Source organism: Antechinus flavipes, chromosome 2 (assembly GCF_016432865.1).
Source record: "Antechinus flavipes isolate AdamAnt ecotype Samford, QLD, Australia chromosome 2, AdamAnt_v2, whole genome shotgun sequence".
Taxonomy (NCBI): Eukaryota; Metazoa; Chordata; class Mammalia; order Dasyuromorphia; family Dasyuridae; genus Antechinus; species Antechinus flavipes.
Window position 1 is genome coordinate 143,936,250 of NC_067399.1, and position 15,222 is coordinate 143,951,471.

A 15,222-nucleotide genomic window follows, 5' to 3' on the forward strand; every position below is an offset into this window, starting at 1 on the left:
ATCTTTATTATGTTCGCTCGGCCGATCCAAGAGCACTTAATATTTTTTCCAATTATTTAAGTCTGACTTTATTTGTGTGGAGACTTTTTTATAATTTTGCTCATATAATTCCTGACTTTCCTTTGGTAGATAGATTCCCAAATATTTTATGGTATCAACAGTTATTCTGAATGGAATTTCTCTTTGTATCTCTTGCTGTTGGGTTTTGTTGGTGATGTATAAAAATGCTGAGGATTTGTGGGGATTTATTTTGTAGCCAGCTACTTTGCTAAAATTATGAATTATTTCTAATAGCTTTTTAGTAGAATCTCTGGGGTTCTCTAGGTATACCATCATATCATCTGCAAAGAGTGATAGTTTGGTTTCCTCATTGCCTACTCTAATTCCTTTAATATCTTTCTCGACTCTTATTGCCGAGGCTAGTGTTTCTAATACAATATTAAATAATAATGGTGATAGTGGGCAACCTTGCTTCATTCCAGATCTTACTGGGAAAGGTTCCAGTTTTTCCCCATTGCATATGATGCTTACTGATGGTTTTAAATATATGCTCCTGACTATTTTAAGGAAAAGTCCATTTATTCCTATGCTCTCAAGTGTTTTTATTAGGAATGGATGTTGGATTTTATCAAAGCATGTTCAATTTAATAAAGCATTTCTGAACTGTTGTGAGTGACACACATTGCTTGGTGCTGAGAAAGCAAAAATAGAAGTTCATAATTTCAGGAACAGTTGTGGGCATACTTAAACTCATATCAAGCATTAATTCTGCTTTTTGTCCCTTGGGCATAAATGTCCCTGGTTATGTCCCATTGTCCTTCTCCTCTTCCCCCCATAAATCAAAGAAATGTTGTGGGTTTGGTTTTATATCTGAGTGAATAACTTTGCCTAGAGCACCAAGTCCTATGTCTCTGCCACAAGAGGGTGCTCATGCCCTGTGGTCATCAGTTCTGTGTTTTCCCGAGTGACATCAGGCAATTAAAAAACAAAACAAAACAGATAGAACTAAGTCTTAGAGATAGGGTTCAAAGGAAACCCATGCTGAGATTAGTTGTCAAGGCCCCCAGGATCACACTTCCTGATTGAGTGACAATAGACTATATACCTTTTTTTTTTTTTTTTTTTTTTTTTAATAGGCTTCTGATTCCTAAAATTTAAATAAGAACTAGGAATTAACATACTTTATATAACAAAGTGTACTTGGCTTCTGAATTGGAAACTGAATAGTTATTTGATACTTAATGTATTGGTATATTAATTCTGTTGTTGAATTCTGGTATCCCAATAAAAGCTAAGCTTCAATGGTATTATTAAAAAAAAATGTAATACAGAAATTCACAATTGGAATGTCTTTGTAAAATTTTGAGCCAATTGTTCCTGGGAAGTAGATATAGAAAATTTTCAGGGTGCTGGATGAGAATTCACTGTACATCCTATTAGATGCATTCTAAGAAATTGTAATTTAATTTTTTACCCCTTACTTTCTGTCTACCTTTGCGATTTTTGAGACTAAAATTTATAGAATAAAGGTCCTTGACCAAAAGACCTTTACTCCTCTCTTGTCACTTCCAGAAGAAACATAATTATTTTCTGTTAGCTAATACTTTTTATAATATACTTTCTGAGACTTTCTATCTCTTCACAATTATACTATCTAAATTTTAAACCAAAGTTGTTTTTGAATGAAGATCTAAGATCACAGTAAAAAAAAGACATATAATTTAGTTTACAACTTTATAATTTTCTAAAGAACAAAGACTATCTAAAGTATTTTCTTTATATTGTCCATAATGAACTACCAAATATTAAAAAAAAATATATTGCTCTTAAAAGTTTTATATGAATGAGATTATATAACTTAATAAAGATGATTCTCATTGAAATTTTCTATTTTTTATTTTAGATTTTTCGGACAAGGGGAAAAAATCATTTAACCTTGAAGAGAAGTCCAAATCCTCAAAAAGAAGAGTTCACTATACAAAATTTACAAAGGGTAAGAATAAACAACTTGTTTCATTGATGACAAGATAAAATTATCTGAACATGACAGGGTTGTTATGAGTAGCTTGGAAAAATCTATGACAAAGGGAGATGTGGTTCAGGGTACTACTACTCAAAAGAATCATAGGGAAATGATGCTTCATGTTAGGAGCTGGCCAACCTCAGCAGCATTCAGAGCATCACCTGATCAGAAGAGTGACTGAGTTCTAGGGGCAGAAGCTTAGAGGCCTTTCTCCATTGTCCTCTAATTCCAGAGCCAAGGCTTTTCTGCTCTTGGGGCAGCCAAAAAAAGTGAGAGGACTAGGAAATGTATCATATTAGAAGCATCTGTCAAAGGAATTGGGGAAATGTAGCCTAGAAAAGAAAAAAAACTTAAAGGGATGAAGGATGAAAATAGCCTTTTTAAGTTTTTGAAGGTAAGGTTAGGCTTTTTCTTCTGCATGGCCCCAGGGGATGGACATAAAAACTCTAAAATGATTAAAACTAGATTGCTTTGGAAGGTAGTGGCTTCTCTATCTTGGAGAGCTTTAGGTAGAAGCTCAGTGCGGGGACTGTTGCAGATGAAATTTCTGTTCTTCTAGGGGTTGATATCTCTTGTACCATCTATGAATCTGTTAGAATTTAAAAGTTTTTCTCTTAGTCTTTTAATTCAAGTGAGTTCTCACAGTTCACAAAATAATTGAAGATGAAAACTTAATTTCTTCCCATTTCATTCATTTAATTGTTTTTTAGAAGTGAATAACTTTACTGGATCAATTCTAAAGGAACAGACAAGTCATGAAAAAACACATGAGAAGACTTGTTCTAGATTGTTTCACAATGGCATTCTTTCAAACTTCCAAAGAATCCATATGTTCTACAGATAGATTACTCATAAATATTAATAAAGATTGGAAAATTATCCCCAATACCTTTTATGAGGTAAATATGGTATTGTATAATCAGATCAAGGTAACATTAAAAACACAAATTGTGGAGCAGTTTTGTTGATGAATTTGTTGATGAAAATATTAAATAAAATATCACCCAATAGAGTAAAACATTATGAAGAAAATGATTCATTACAACCCAGAAAATTTGTTAAATATACAAGCTTGTTGATTTTCAATATAATAAAACATGTATCCAGAATTTTTTTAATATCAATATCAATAAATGCAGAAGCATACATTCACCATAAAAATGACTAAGTGAATAGATAAAAAGGGATTTTGTCCTCAACAGATCTGTAAGTATATACCTTATATTAAAAGCCAATATTTGTTGGATTTTTTTTTTTTTTTTTTTTTTTTTTTGGTGGGCAGAAGTTGTTTGGAGGAGAATACTGTAAGAGTTCAGCTGAGTTGTTATCTCTCCTCTGTCATCTTGGCTCTACCTTTTCCTATTTAATAGAAAAAAAAATTTGTAATATACATTATTATTGATATCTTTTGTTTTTTCATCACTTTTTTCTCTGTATCCTTCCCTTATCCTTCCCAAAAAGCCTTACTTTAAATTTTGAAAAGAAGAAAAAATTTTATAAAAATAACAAAATATTTCAAAAAAGTCTGATATTATATACAGTGTTCTATGCCCATGGTCATTCACCTCCTCAAAGAAAAGAGGAGGAGGTATCTTCTTATATCTCTTCTTCGAGATCAAGCTTGGTCATTGTCATTTTGAATTTTGCAGTAATCACTTACATTTTCCAGAGTTCTTCCTCATTTTTCTTTACATGTATAATAACTTTTGATAAGTCATTTCTTAATTTTAAGTAGTGTTTTGTGGGGATAGTTTTCTATTATGGTGAAGAGAATTCTTTTTCTAAACCCCAGTAGTGTTTTGTTTTCAAATTTTCATACAATGCTACTACAGACATTCCCTGTCTTTTACCACAGTGTGTTTTGGGGAACTTAATAACATCCAAATACATGGTGATTACAAACACCATCTTTTTTTTCCCCATTTGTGCATCCACACTGAATTCCTGTAATGATATACTTCACCACTAGATGGTAGCCCCACGTTGAGAAGTTGAAATCCTGGCTTTATGTAGAGCAGGAATCTCCCTCTGAAGTGGAAGTAAATTGCAAAAACTAAGGCATGACTAGTGGTAACACATAGGCAGAAAAGTACCAGAAAAGATGAGGAGAGGAAAAGCAAGGATTGTTGATGACATTTCCTTTTTATGATATCCAGGGAAACAGCTCTTTTAAAGAAGAGATCAGCTGCCATTCATAGGGTAGGCAAGTTCATCCAGAAGATGCCAAACCTTCTAAAGACCTAGAAAGCAGAGTTTTTGCTCCCAAAGTCCTTTATGCTGCGAAATGGTTCATCACCAGAAATCAGTATTATTATATCAGTAGAAATGATATTAGTGAAGAAACATTAATGTCTGCTTTGTCACTGTATCCTAAGGACCATGGGACTTTTCCTTCTGACTTGCAGATGAAATTTTCCATATGTTATTTGCTTTATTAAAATATGAGCTCCTTTAGAACAGAGATTTCTTCCTTTTCTATTTGTATCCCCAATACTTTGCACATAGTAAATGCTTATTAAATGCTTTATTCCATTCAGTCATTTGGATAACTGCATAGTCTCATCAGTGCGACTACTTCATGTTCAAATGTGGATCATAACTGTTTCATAATTTTGAAATTGTTGGCTGTATCTTTCATTAAATCCATTGCTGATGGTCTCTGAAAGTCCTTTTAATTTTGGTTGTGTAACTCTCAGACTGTCCATCTGTTATCCCTTTCTTTTAATATTTTATCAGCCTGTCTCCCTGAGAACCTTTATTTTTTCACCTTTACAAGCAGAATTCCCTTTTAATATGTAATTTTGGGCCCCTCTTTATCAGAAATCTTTACAGAAGTTTCCAGTGCAGTTTCTCCAAGTTTTGGAATTTATAAATGAGGCCTAGAGAGTCCAATCCATTCATTGTCACTTAGTACCCGTGTGACCTTTTGGGCAAGTTGTTTTAACTTTTGGATCACTGGTTTCTTCATCTTTAAAATGAGGTCGTTGTACTGTCAGATGATCTTTAAGTTCCTTTCCAGTTTTGACATTCTTAGAATAATATCATGATCTGAACCTAGCAATGCCACTGACTTATAATTTTAGACAAATCGCTTAATTTCTGTTGGCCTTGGTTTCCTAACTCTTAAAATGACTCACTCAGTTGAGATCATCTTTAAGGTCTCTTCTAATTCTAATCTTGAAGGAAGATTTATCAAAAATGATCAGATTTTCATAAACATTTTATTTTTTAAGAATGTGAATTCTAAGTGTTTTTTTTTTTTTTTTTCTGTTATCACTTCTGTGGGAGTAAACAACTTATCTTGCCCCATTGTTGGGCAAGATTAATGGTAATTATCCCCACTTCACAGAAGAAGAAACTAGCAAAGGCCCCGAACATTGTGGAACAGTGAAAAAAACTAACAAAACTTTATTCTGTTTTGCCTTAAGAAAATTAGTTTCTTGCATATGTATGTATGTATACAGGATTTTCTATAACTATAGTTTATATCCCTTAATTTTAAATAATATTTTTCCAGTTACATATAAAGTCATTTTTCATCATTCACTTTTATAAGATTTTGAGTTCCATATTTTTCCCCTCTCCTCCCTTCTCCAAGAAGACAAACAATCTCTTATAAGTTATACATGTACAATCATGTTAAGCATATTTCCACATTAGTCATGTGGTCAAAAAAGAATCAGAACAAAAGAGGAAAACCACAAGAGAAAAAAACAACAAAATATTGAAAAGAGTATACTTCGATCTGCATTCAGATTCTTTTTTTGAATGTGGATAGTATTTTCCATCATGAGTATTTGGGAATTTTCTGTTATCATTGCATTGCTGAGGAGAGGTAAATCTCTTAAAAGTTGATCGCCATACAACTGTTATTTTATACAATGTTCTCTTGGTTCTGCTCACTTCATTCAGCATCAGTTCATATATGTCTTTCCAGGTTTTTCTGAAGTCTGCTTCCTTAGTAATCCATTACATTTCTATAACACAACTTGTTTAGCCATTCCCCAATTGATGGCATCCTCTTGATTTCTAATTCTTTGCCATCACAAAAAGCTACTATAAATAATTTTGTATGTGTGGGTGCTTTTCCCTTTTTTAATGTATCTATGAGATATAGACCTAGTAGTGATATTGCTGAATCAAAGGCATGCACAATTTGATTATACTGTCCAGTTCCAATTTTAAATTGCTTTCCAAAATAGTTGGATCACTTTACAACTCCATCAACAGTGCTTTGGTGGTCCAATTTTCCCACATCCCCTCCAGCCTTTAGTATTTTCTTTCTCTGTCATATTAGCCAATTTGATAAGAGTGAGGTAGGACATCAGAGTTGTTTTAATTTGCATTCAGTAATAATTTAGAGCATTTTTAATATGCTTATGAGTAGCTTTGAAAATTTACTGTTTATAATCTTTGACCATTTACCACTTGGAAAATGACTTGTAGTCTTATAAATTTGACTCAGTTTTATATATATTTAGAAATGAGGCCTTTATCTGAAACACAGATTTTCTGCTTTCTAATCTTGGTCATGTTTGTCTTGTTTGTGCATATTTTTTTAAATTTAACGTAATCAAAATTATCTGTTTTGCATTTCATTTTTTAATGTTCTCTTTCTCTTGTTTAGTCATAAATTCTTCTCTTCTCCAGAGATTGACAAGTAAACTATTCCTTGCTGTCCTAATTTATGATATCATTCTTTACATCTAAATCAAAAGTCCTGTTTTGACTTTATCTTGGTATACAGTATAAAATCTTATTCTATGTCTAGTTTCTGCATACTGTTTTCTAGTTTTCCCAGCAGTTTTTGTTAATTAGTGAGTTCTTTTCCCAGCAGCTGGAGTCTTTGGGTTACCAAACAGTACATTACTATAGTTATTGACTGTTGTGTCTTGTGTACCTAACCTATTTTACTGATCCATCACTATTTCTTGGCCAATACCAAATGGTTTTGAGTATTGCTGTTTTAAAATATAGTTTTAGAATTAGTCTTTAATTTTTAAATGCCATTTTTAATACCTTTTGGATTTATCTGAAACAATAAATTGTTTACTTAGGTAGGTAGGTTTTTTGTTTTGTTTTGTTGAGGCAATGGAGTTACGTAATTTACTCCTGATTACACAGCTAGTAAGTATCTGAGGTTGGATTTGAACTTAGGTCCTCCTGACTCAAGTGCCAGCACTCTATTGTGTCACTTAGCTGCCTACCTCGTTTATGTATTCTTTTGTAAGTAACTCATTTCACAGCTTTAAAAGAAAATCTTTTTCAAAAAGTAACCTCAAAGTGGAAAAAAAAATAACTTTTTTTTTTTAATTTTAGGAACCTATTCTGAGCCTTTGGCTATCCAGTGACAGAAAAACTTGATTTGGGGAGAGTTGGAAGCTATAGAAAGATAGGTTTTTGATGTATCTATTAATGAACTCAGAATGACAATTAATTTTTGCTCTACTTTACTGCAACAATTCATTGTTTCTGAAAAAAGGAAACTAGGTTGATTACGTAGCCTGCTAGTCCAGAAATGCAAGGTAATGGTGGTGTAGTACTGAGAGCACTGGCTTATCCTGCTTCTGAAGCTTAATATCAATATGACCAAGGGCAAATCATTTAACCTACTTATTTCTGATTTCCTCAGTTGTGAAATAAAGGATTAGATCAGTGGTGCTAAAAACTCAAATACAAATGAGCTATATATTGCAGGCTGCATATTGGCTTAGTTTTAAAAGGTAATGTTATCTTTGTTTTATTACATTTTTAAAATTTGTTTAATATTTCCCAATTACATTTAATCTGATTCAGGGCTCATTCAGAAGTTATGAGGGCCAACAAAAGCAGCATGTTTGATACCCTTGGATTAAGCTGGATAGCTACTGAGATTCCTTCTATCTCTAGATCTTTGACCCTATGATTTTTAAATTTTTATAGCAAAATGATTCCGCTCCCTTGTTTGAGTATAAATTTTACCTTACCTAATTTTTTTGATACTTGATTTTTCAGTTATAACATTGCAGATTTTAATTAACTAATTTTAAAAACAACAAACTATCTCATTTTTGAGAAAGCTTGTTTTGTGTACCTTACGAGTGGATGAACTTGGAGTAAAGGAATTCTTGATATAAATCCTGCCTTCTATACTGCCTAACTATACATATCATAATTCTGTAAGTACTCCTTCACAGTGGCTCAAAGGAGGTAATATAATTGCGTTGCATTGTAGAAATGTTAGTTTATGTTGCTGTCTTCATCATCTTTTAGGAAGCCCATCTTTTGGTCCCAAATCATATTGATTGATCTTATTATTCTTATTATATCTTATTATTGCTGATGTGCTGGTTTTTAACGATAGCATTTTAATATAACATTTATTTTCCTTTGTCATAGCAACACTGTTCTTTGCTTATTTTCTCAAAATACAGTAATAAGTACCTCAATTATTCACATTATTGAAACATACTTCAGTATTCAGATTCTACTTGAATTTTCTAGATAATTAAAGCTTGTCTAAGTGCCAAACTTTTAAAAATATATATCATTTTTATCACTTTTAATCTAAGTTTTTCTAAAATATACCTTTTTTGGCTTTTCTAAAACTCTATTATTGATGCCTTTTAAAACATAATTTTAATTTCTTTCCCTCTTTCTTTTTTCCTTCTCTTCCTCTCCCTTTTTCTTTCTTTTCCTTCTTCTTGCCCTCCCTTCTTGACTTCTTTCCAACTTTCTCTCCCTGCTTTACTTATTTATTTAGGATTTTTTTTTTTTAAACTAGGTGAAAGAGGAAAATCTTTGCCTCAGTTGCTACCTGGTCTTAATCACTAAATGGGTGTGGCTTCAGGCAAACTGAGACCTGTAGAAGACCTTAGCTTAAAAAGACCACAGTCTTCCTTTTCATCTAAGGCCGTCTTTAGATATCCTGGTCTATGTCTGGCCATTAAACTTACATGACTCTGGAGGGGAAAGTGAGGAAGGTGACCTTGCCCAGCCCTCCCTCACTTATATCCAGTTCACTTGCATGACATGTCATCACCTTTTTAATGTCATGATTCTCTTCTAAAACAAAGGACAAATAAAAACAAAACAATAGGGCAGGATTTGTGTATATGTGTGGATGAATTGCAGTTTTATTACAGGTTTAAAATAATATAATTTATAGATGAGAGGGATTCTATTGAGGACTGAAGGTAGATCTCTATTAGGAAATACAGATTTTTTTTTTTCATGTTATTATATGTAGTTAAGGGAAATTAGAAATCTGGAACACACTCACATGGAAGTATTTAATTAATTAATAGATCCATTACCTCCTGAAAGAAAAATTTAAAAGGAAAAACTTCAAGAATGTTGCCAAAATCCAGAGTTCTTACATTAAAAAAAAAAAAAAAGCTTGCAAACCAAAACTATAGGCATTGAGAAAGAAGCAATTAAAAAACTAAAGAGCAACAATCTGGAACATAGGACTTGAAAGCTTTTATCATAAATTAGATGAGATTTTGTAACACAACATTTCATAAGTCAAAAGAGATAGACTTACAACCAAGAATATCCAGCAGGGCTGAGGATAATTCTACAAGGGGGAAAAATGTACCTTTAATGGAACATAGGACTTTCAAGTATTTCTGACAAATAGACTTAGAAAGGAACTTGGAGGGAGGGAGGGGAAAAAAAATCGGAAAAGAAACGAGTGTAAGGGATAATGTTGTCAATATAAAGTAATCATTAAATAAAAATAAAAAAAAATAAAGTTAAAGAAAAAAAAAAAAAAGAAAGGAACTTGGAAATACAAACTCAAAAACCAAAGAAGCTAAGAAAGATAAATTTATTTGAATAGTTAGAAAGTGTTGTATGATGCTGTAGTGTTAACATCTAAGTCCAGCTTCAGTCACTTATTAACTGTGTGACCCTGGGCAAGTCATTTAGCCTCAGTTTCCTCATCTATAAAATAGGAATAATAATAATACCTACTTCCCAAGGTGGTTATAAGGATAAAATGAAATTAATATTTGTAAAGTGCTTAATAAACTGCTAAGTGCTTTGTAAACTGTTAAGTGCTATGTTGTAAATGCTATCCATTAATAATAATAAAAATAAAAATATCCAACAATAATAGAAATCTAAAGACGTCTCATTAGTCTTTAAAGTATATTGAAGGAGTTTAATTTAAAAAATAAGGAAAAAGTTAAATAAGAAAAAGAGGACCTGGGTAAGGATGGATTGGTTCTGTTCAGAGAGTTTTGAAGAAGGAATGAGAAAGGAGAATAAGAGGAAGAATAAATTAGTAGGAGAAAGAAAGGTATTTCTCATAATTGGGGTTCATGAGAAAAGTATGCAGACATGAAAGAAGAAGAGAATAGACATCAGATGAATTTCGCTCATTTAAGATAGACAGAAGAAGTTGAACGCATAAATACACATGAATGTAATGGGATACTACATTGTAAGAAATGATGAAAGATAATTTAAAAGAAGCCTAGGTAATTTGAACTGATGGAAAATGGAGCAAAACCAAGAGAACAGTTTATACAAGAACAATAAAAATTGTAAAGAAAAATGAAAGACTTTTAAAGAACTCTAACCAATTCATTGACTAGTCATATCTCCAAAAGATCTGTAATGAAGCATGCTATCTACCTCCTCGCAGAAAGGTGATAGATTCAAGGTACAGAAAGTGACATACATTTTAGACATAGCCATGATATGGATTTATTTTGCTTTAATATAATTATTTGGTTTTCCTTTTTCTTTTTAACTGGGGAGTGGATGGGGGTAATAATAATTTCTCCAAAGAGCCACTGAAAATTTTTTTAATATGTAGAAGAGAATACAAAAAATTCAGAAGGAAGCACAGACAGGCAAAAGTTTTGAAAGAAATATGGGGGACTAAATACTTTTTTTAAGGCAATCTGAATGAAAAGGTGATTCATAGTTTCATATACAATTCTCTTTGTGTTCTGATGTATATTTACATATGAATATATGTGTATGTTTTATATATATGAAAATGGCTCCTTTTTCAATGGTTAGGTACTGAATATAAAATTTAAAGATTATTTAATTGTTTCCCTGCATTCAGATTTAAAAATTTTCTTTTAGTCTTGTGCTCATTTCATAACCACTATGCTTTCATCCCTTGGGTTTTTGCCATCTCTAGAATTAACATAACTATTTGATTAAAAAAAAATTTTTTTGAGTTTACCTTCCATTTCATCTGCAAATCATTCTTTGTAATAAAAATTAAAAGAAAGGAGGTGTGAGGGTAGTTGTTCGTTAAAATTGACCAGTATATCATTTGTGTCTGCCATCATTTTGAATATGATATACGTATAGTTCCCTAACCCTTAAATAAATGAAGGAGTTACATATTCTCAACCTTAATCCAGGACTAATCTTGGTTATTATATAAAACTACGTTTAGTTTAGTTATTCTTTATTTTTATATTGTTCTGGATATGAATATTGTTTACCTAGTTTTGCTTACTTCACTCTTTCAGGTCATAGATGTCTCTCCATGCTTCTTTGAATTCTTGCTAAATTAATTTTGTTGTTTTTAAATATCTTTTCTATGGAAAAAAAAAGGTAAATCTTTAATACTGTTTCATTTTCTTTCCACAAGCCATCTTTATTTTAGGAGTTTCATAAGGTGCATTTGTTGATTGGTTAAAAACGAATGAAATTCATTATGTTGCTTTTTTAGGAAAGGATCTTTCTTCTCGGAGTAAAACAGATCTGGATTGCATTTTTGGGAAAAGGAAAAAGAATGATGTTTCTAAGGTAATTGTAATTGCACTAAATGTAACTGGATAGTTTATGTCTGGTCCCTTAGGATTTGATTCTCAACTTTCCCTGTACATGTATTTTCTTTTTCTGTTCCTGATCTGAGAGCCCAGATGGGTAAAGAAATTTTCATACTCAAGCCTCTTTTTTAGAAAAGGTTCTTTCCAGTTATTACATGTTGTATTTATCATCATCTTCTTCCTGGATAGGTATATATTATCTTCCTGAAAATATTTCTGTAATGTGAGTCTCCTTTTGGGTTTCATTGAAACCCATAGAGGAATTCTTGCTGTTGATAGGATGGGAAGAACATCTATATCAACTACATATAGTCCCATAACACTGCAGTAACATTTCCACTTGTTTTATCCAGGCTGCAAATCATTTTTTGGAAAAGATCCATGGCTACATATCTTACTCTACCTATGTAGGAAAAGGCCCTTTCTATAGTACTAGCCAGTGCATTTCTATACAGACATATATAGAATGTATAAATTTTGTAAAGTTTGGGATCTAATTGCTTCAGGGATCCTTAAGGAATTGAAAGAGTTTATTTTCTTCCCATCTTTGGTGTTGAAAGTATTATTAGTTGTCTGAGGTTTGCCTACATTATAAGACTGAGATAACCAAGCTACATCCCAAGTGTCATTCTTAACTTTCGTGGAACATAAACTAAAGCCTAGTATGTAATGCCTTTGTTCCTTTATTGAGTCTTAGCAGATACTTTTGATACTCTTTAAGACCAAAACACAGAATGTTTATGTTTGCTTGATTTTTATATCCTTATACTTTTAGTAGAGAAAGATAAGCTGACATAAACATCGTATAAGATATTAAGTGCTTTTTTTTTGTTTTCAAGTTCTTCTTGATCCTATCATTGGTGATATTTTATGTGATTTGGAGCTAAGAGAAGGAAGTCTTGATGAGTTTTGCAGTCTAGTCATTCCTCTCATCATGTCTTTACAATCCATAAAGATAAAAAATGAAGTTAGTATTATTGGTTTTAGATCTCTTACAAAGTCAGAGGAGTATGTGTTGATTATTTTCTATTTATCCTGTATATAGCTAGCTTTCTATGTATTTGTTTGTATATCATGTCTGCTAGATTGTAAGCTCCTCAAGAGTAAGGACAGTCTTTTGCCTCCTTTTGTATCCCTAAGGCAAAACACAGTATCTTGCATATAATAGATGCTTAATAAATTGTTCTTGATTGATTGATTTTAATTTTTTTTACCAGTTTTTTATTTTTTTATTTTTTTTTTACCAGTATAATAGTAATAAATCCACTCAGTTGTAAACTCCTTACAGGCAGGGACTATATTCTCTCCCTTCTCTTCCCCAATCTTTCTCTGGTTCTGATTTAATTATTGCAGTATTTTTGGACGTGATTTGGGATTTCGTTGGTATAAGGAACTGCCTTATAAATTGAGGCAACTCCCTTTTTAAATGCAAATCTGTAACTAGCATGCAGTTTATTGTCTTAGAGGGCTATCCTGGGGCATTGAAAGAATAAGTGACTTGTTTAGGGCTGAAAAATTAGTATTGTCAGAAGTAAGACTTGAAACTGAGTCTTTCTTACTGAAGAGGTAAGACTTGAAACTGGGTCTTCCTTACTGAAGAACAGCTCTCTGTTCACCCTGATGGGAACTACACCAGTACCACCTCATTGTCTCTCTAATCTTATACACAGTAGGCCTTAAATAAATAATGTTCTTTTTTCCCATTAAAGAACTCCTACATTTTGAAAATACTTTACTTGATCATTAATATCTGCTAAGGCAGCTACATGATACAGTGGGTGAAACACTAGACCTAGAGGCAGAGAATTCAAATCCTTAGATACTTATTAGCTGTGTGACTCTGGACAAGTCATCTAACCTCTGTCTTCTCTAAGCACTGTGAGAATCAATTGTGATAATATTGGTAAGGCTTTAGTATATTTTATAGATCAGTGAACATTTATTAAGCACCCACAATATGCAGAAGGCTGATACACAGATACAAAAAGAGGCCAAAAAAAAAAAAAAAGAGACCCTTAAGGAGCTTAGAAGTTAATGGGAAAGACTATAAGTAAACAAATACATACAAACACGCTATATATAAGATAAATTGGAGATAATTAACAGAGGGAAGGTACTGGAATTAAGACAGATTAGGAAAAGCTTTTTGTAGAAGGCAGGATTTTAGTTGAGATTTAATGGAAGCCAGGGAGGTCAGTGGTTGAAGCAAAAAAGGTTGAAGCAAAAAAAAAGTATTTCAGGTATGAGAGACAGCCAGACAAAAATCCTAAAGCTGAGATAGGATGTCTTCTTGGTGGAGGCCAGTGTCACAGCATCAAAGAGTACATGGTCAGGGAGGAAAGTATAAGATGATTAAAAAGGTAGGAGGGACTAGATTATGAAGGGCTTTGAATGCATAAGAAAGAATATTTTGTTTTTGTTCTTGGAAGCTTTAGGTAATAGAGTCAGAAATGTGTTTTAGGAAAATTGCTTTTGTGAGTAAGTGGATGATGGATTGAATTGGGGCAGAGACTTGAGGCAAAGGCAGCCACCAGCACTCTATTATAGTTGTCCAGGGTGAGATGATGAGAGGCTACACCAGTGATGGCTGTATCAGAGAAGAGAAGGGAGCTTAGTCCCAAAAGATTGGCATATATACTTCTTTCCTTCCTTCCCCTAAATTGAAGTAGGCCTTCAAAAACTTAAGATGTTGACTCTTATAAAATACTCATAACCTTAGATCTAGCCAAAGAAAGTCTTATCCATGACAGAGCTGAGATTAAAAAAACAGAAATGAAATCTAGTGTACTTTTTTACTTAACCACCCTGTAATTTAGAGACAAGACAGCCATACGATGTACATTAAGGCAACAGTATGGACCAGACAGTAAATGACCAAGTACATCATAATATAATATAACTAAAATTGTTGAAGTTTTTGTTCTCCTTCTCTCTCTCTCTCTCTCTCTCTCTCTCCCTCTGTCTCTCTCTGTCTTTCTCTCTCTCACACACACAATTATATACATACATATACTCTATATTATCCAATGAAATTATATATACATATAAAATAAGACAGTTCCGCAAACAATAAATGTAATGTGCTTAGTTAAGTCCATTAAGCTTATTAAAGATCCTGCTTGCAAAGTCTAGAGCTTGGTGTGCAAAGATATTTGGTTTTTTTTTTTCTTATATGTATAGGAGTTTTAATCTTATATCTGTATTATGTAACTCGGTCCCTTTCACAGAGCACCCTTAATAAAAAATTTTAAAAAAGAAGACAATATTCTTCTTTTGGGGAGCTGCAGTTTGTTCTTGAATAAACATCATAAAAACTCAGGAGTCAAAAATATAGAGGTATGCAGGTGGGTCCTAAAAGTTTCCTAGCCATGATGCTACCTCACTTGATCTCTGGGGAAATATATAAAGATTCTA

At 32.4% G+C, this 15,222-nt stretch overlaps 1 protein-coding gene across 1 annotated transcript in view; it reads left to right on the forward strand.

Annotated features, from left to right (window-relative positions):
* Positions 1-15,222, forward strand: part of PINX1 (PIN2 (TERF1) interacting telomerase inhibitor 1) — an 87,378-nt gene that overhangs the window by 22,240 nt on the left and 49,916 nt on the right. The window contains exons 5-6 of the mRNA XM_051975728.1: positions 1,904-1,993; positions 11,709-11,785. Coding sequence (XP_051831688.1) covers positions 1,904-1,993; positions 11,709-11,785 — 167 coding nt within the window. The remainder of the gene's footprint in view (positions 1-1,903; positions 1,994-11,708; positions 11,786-15,222) is intronic.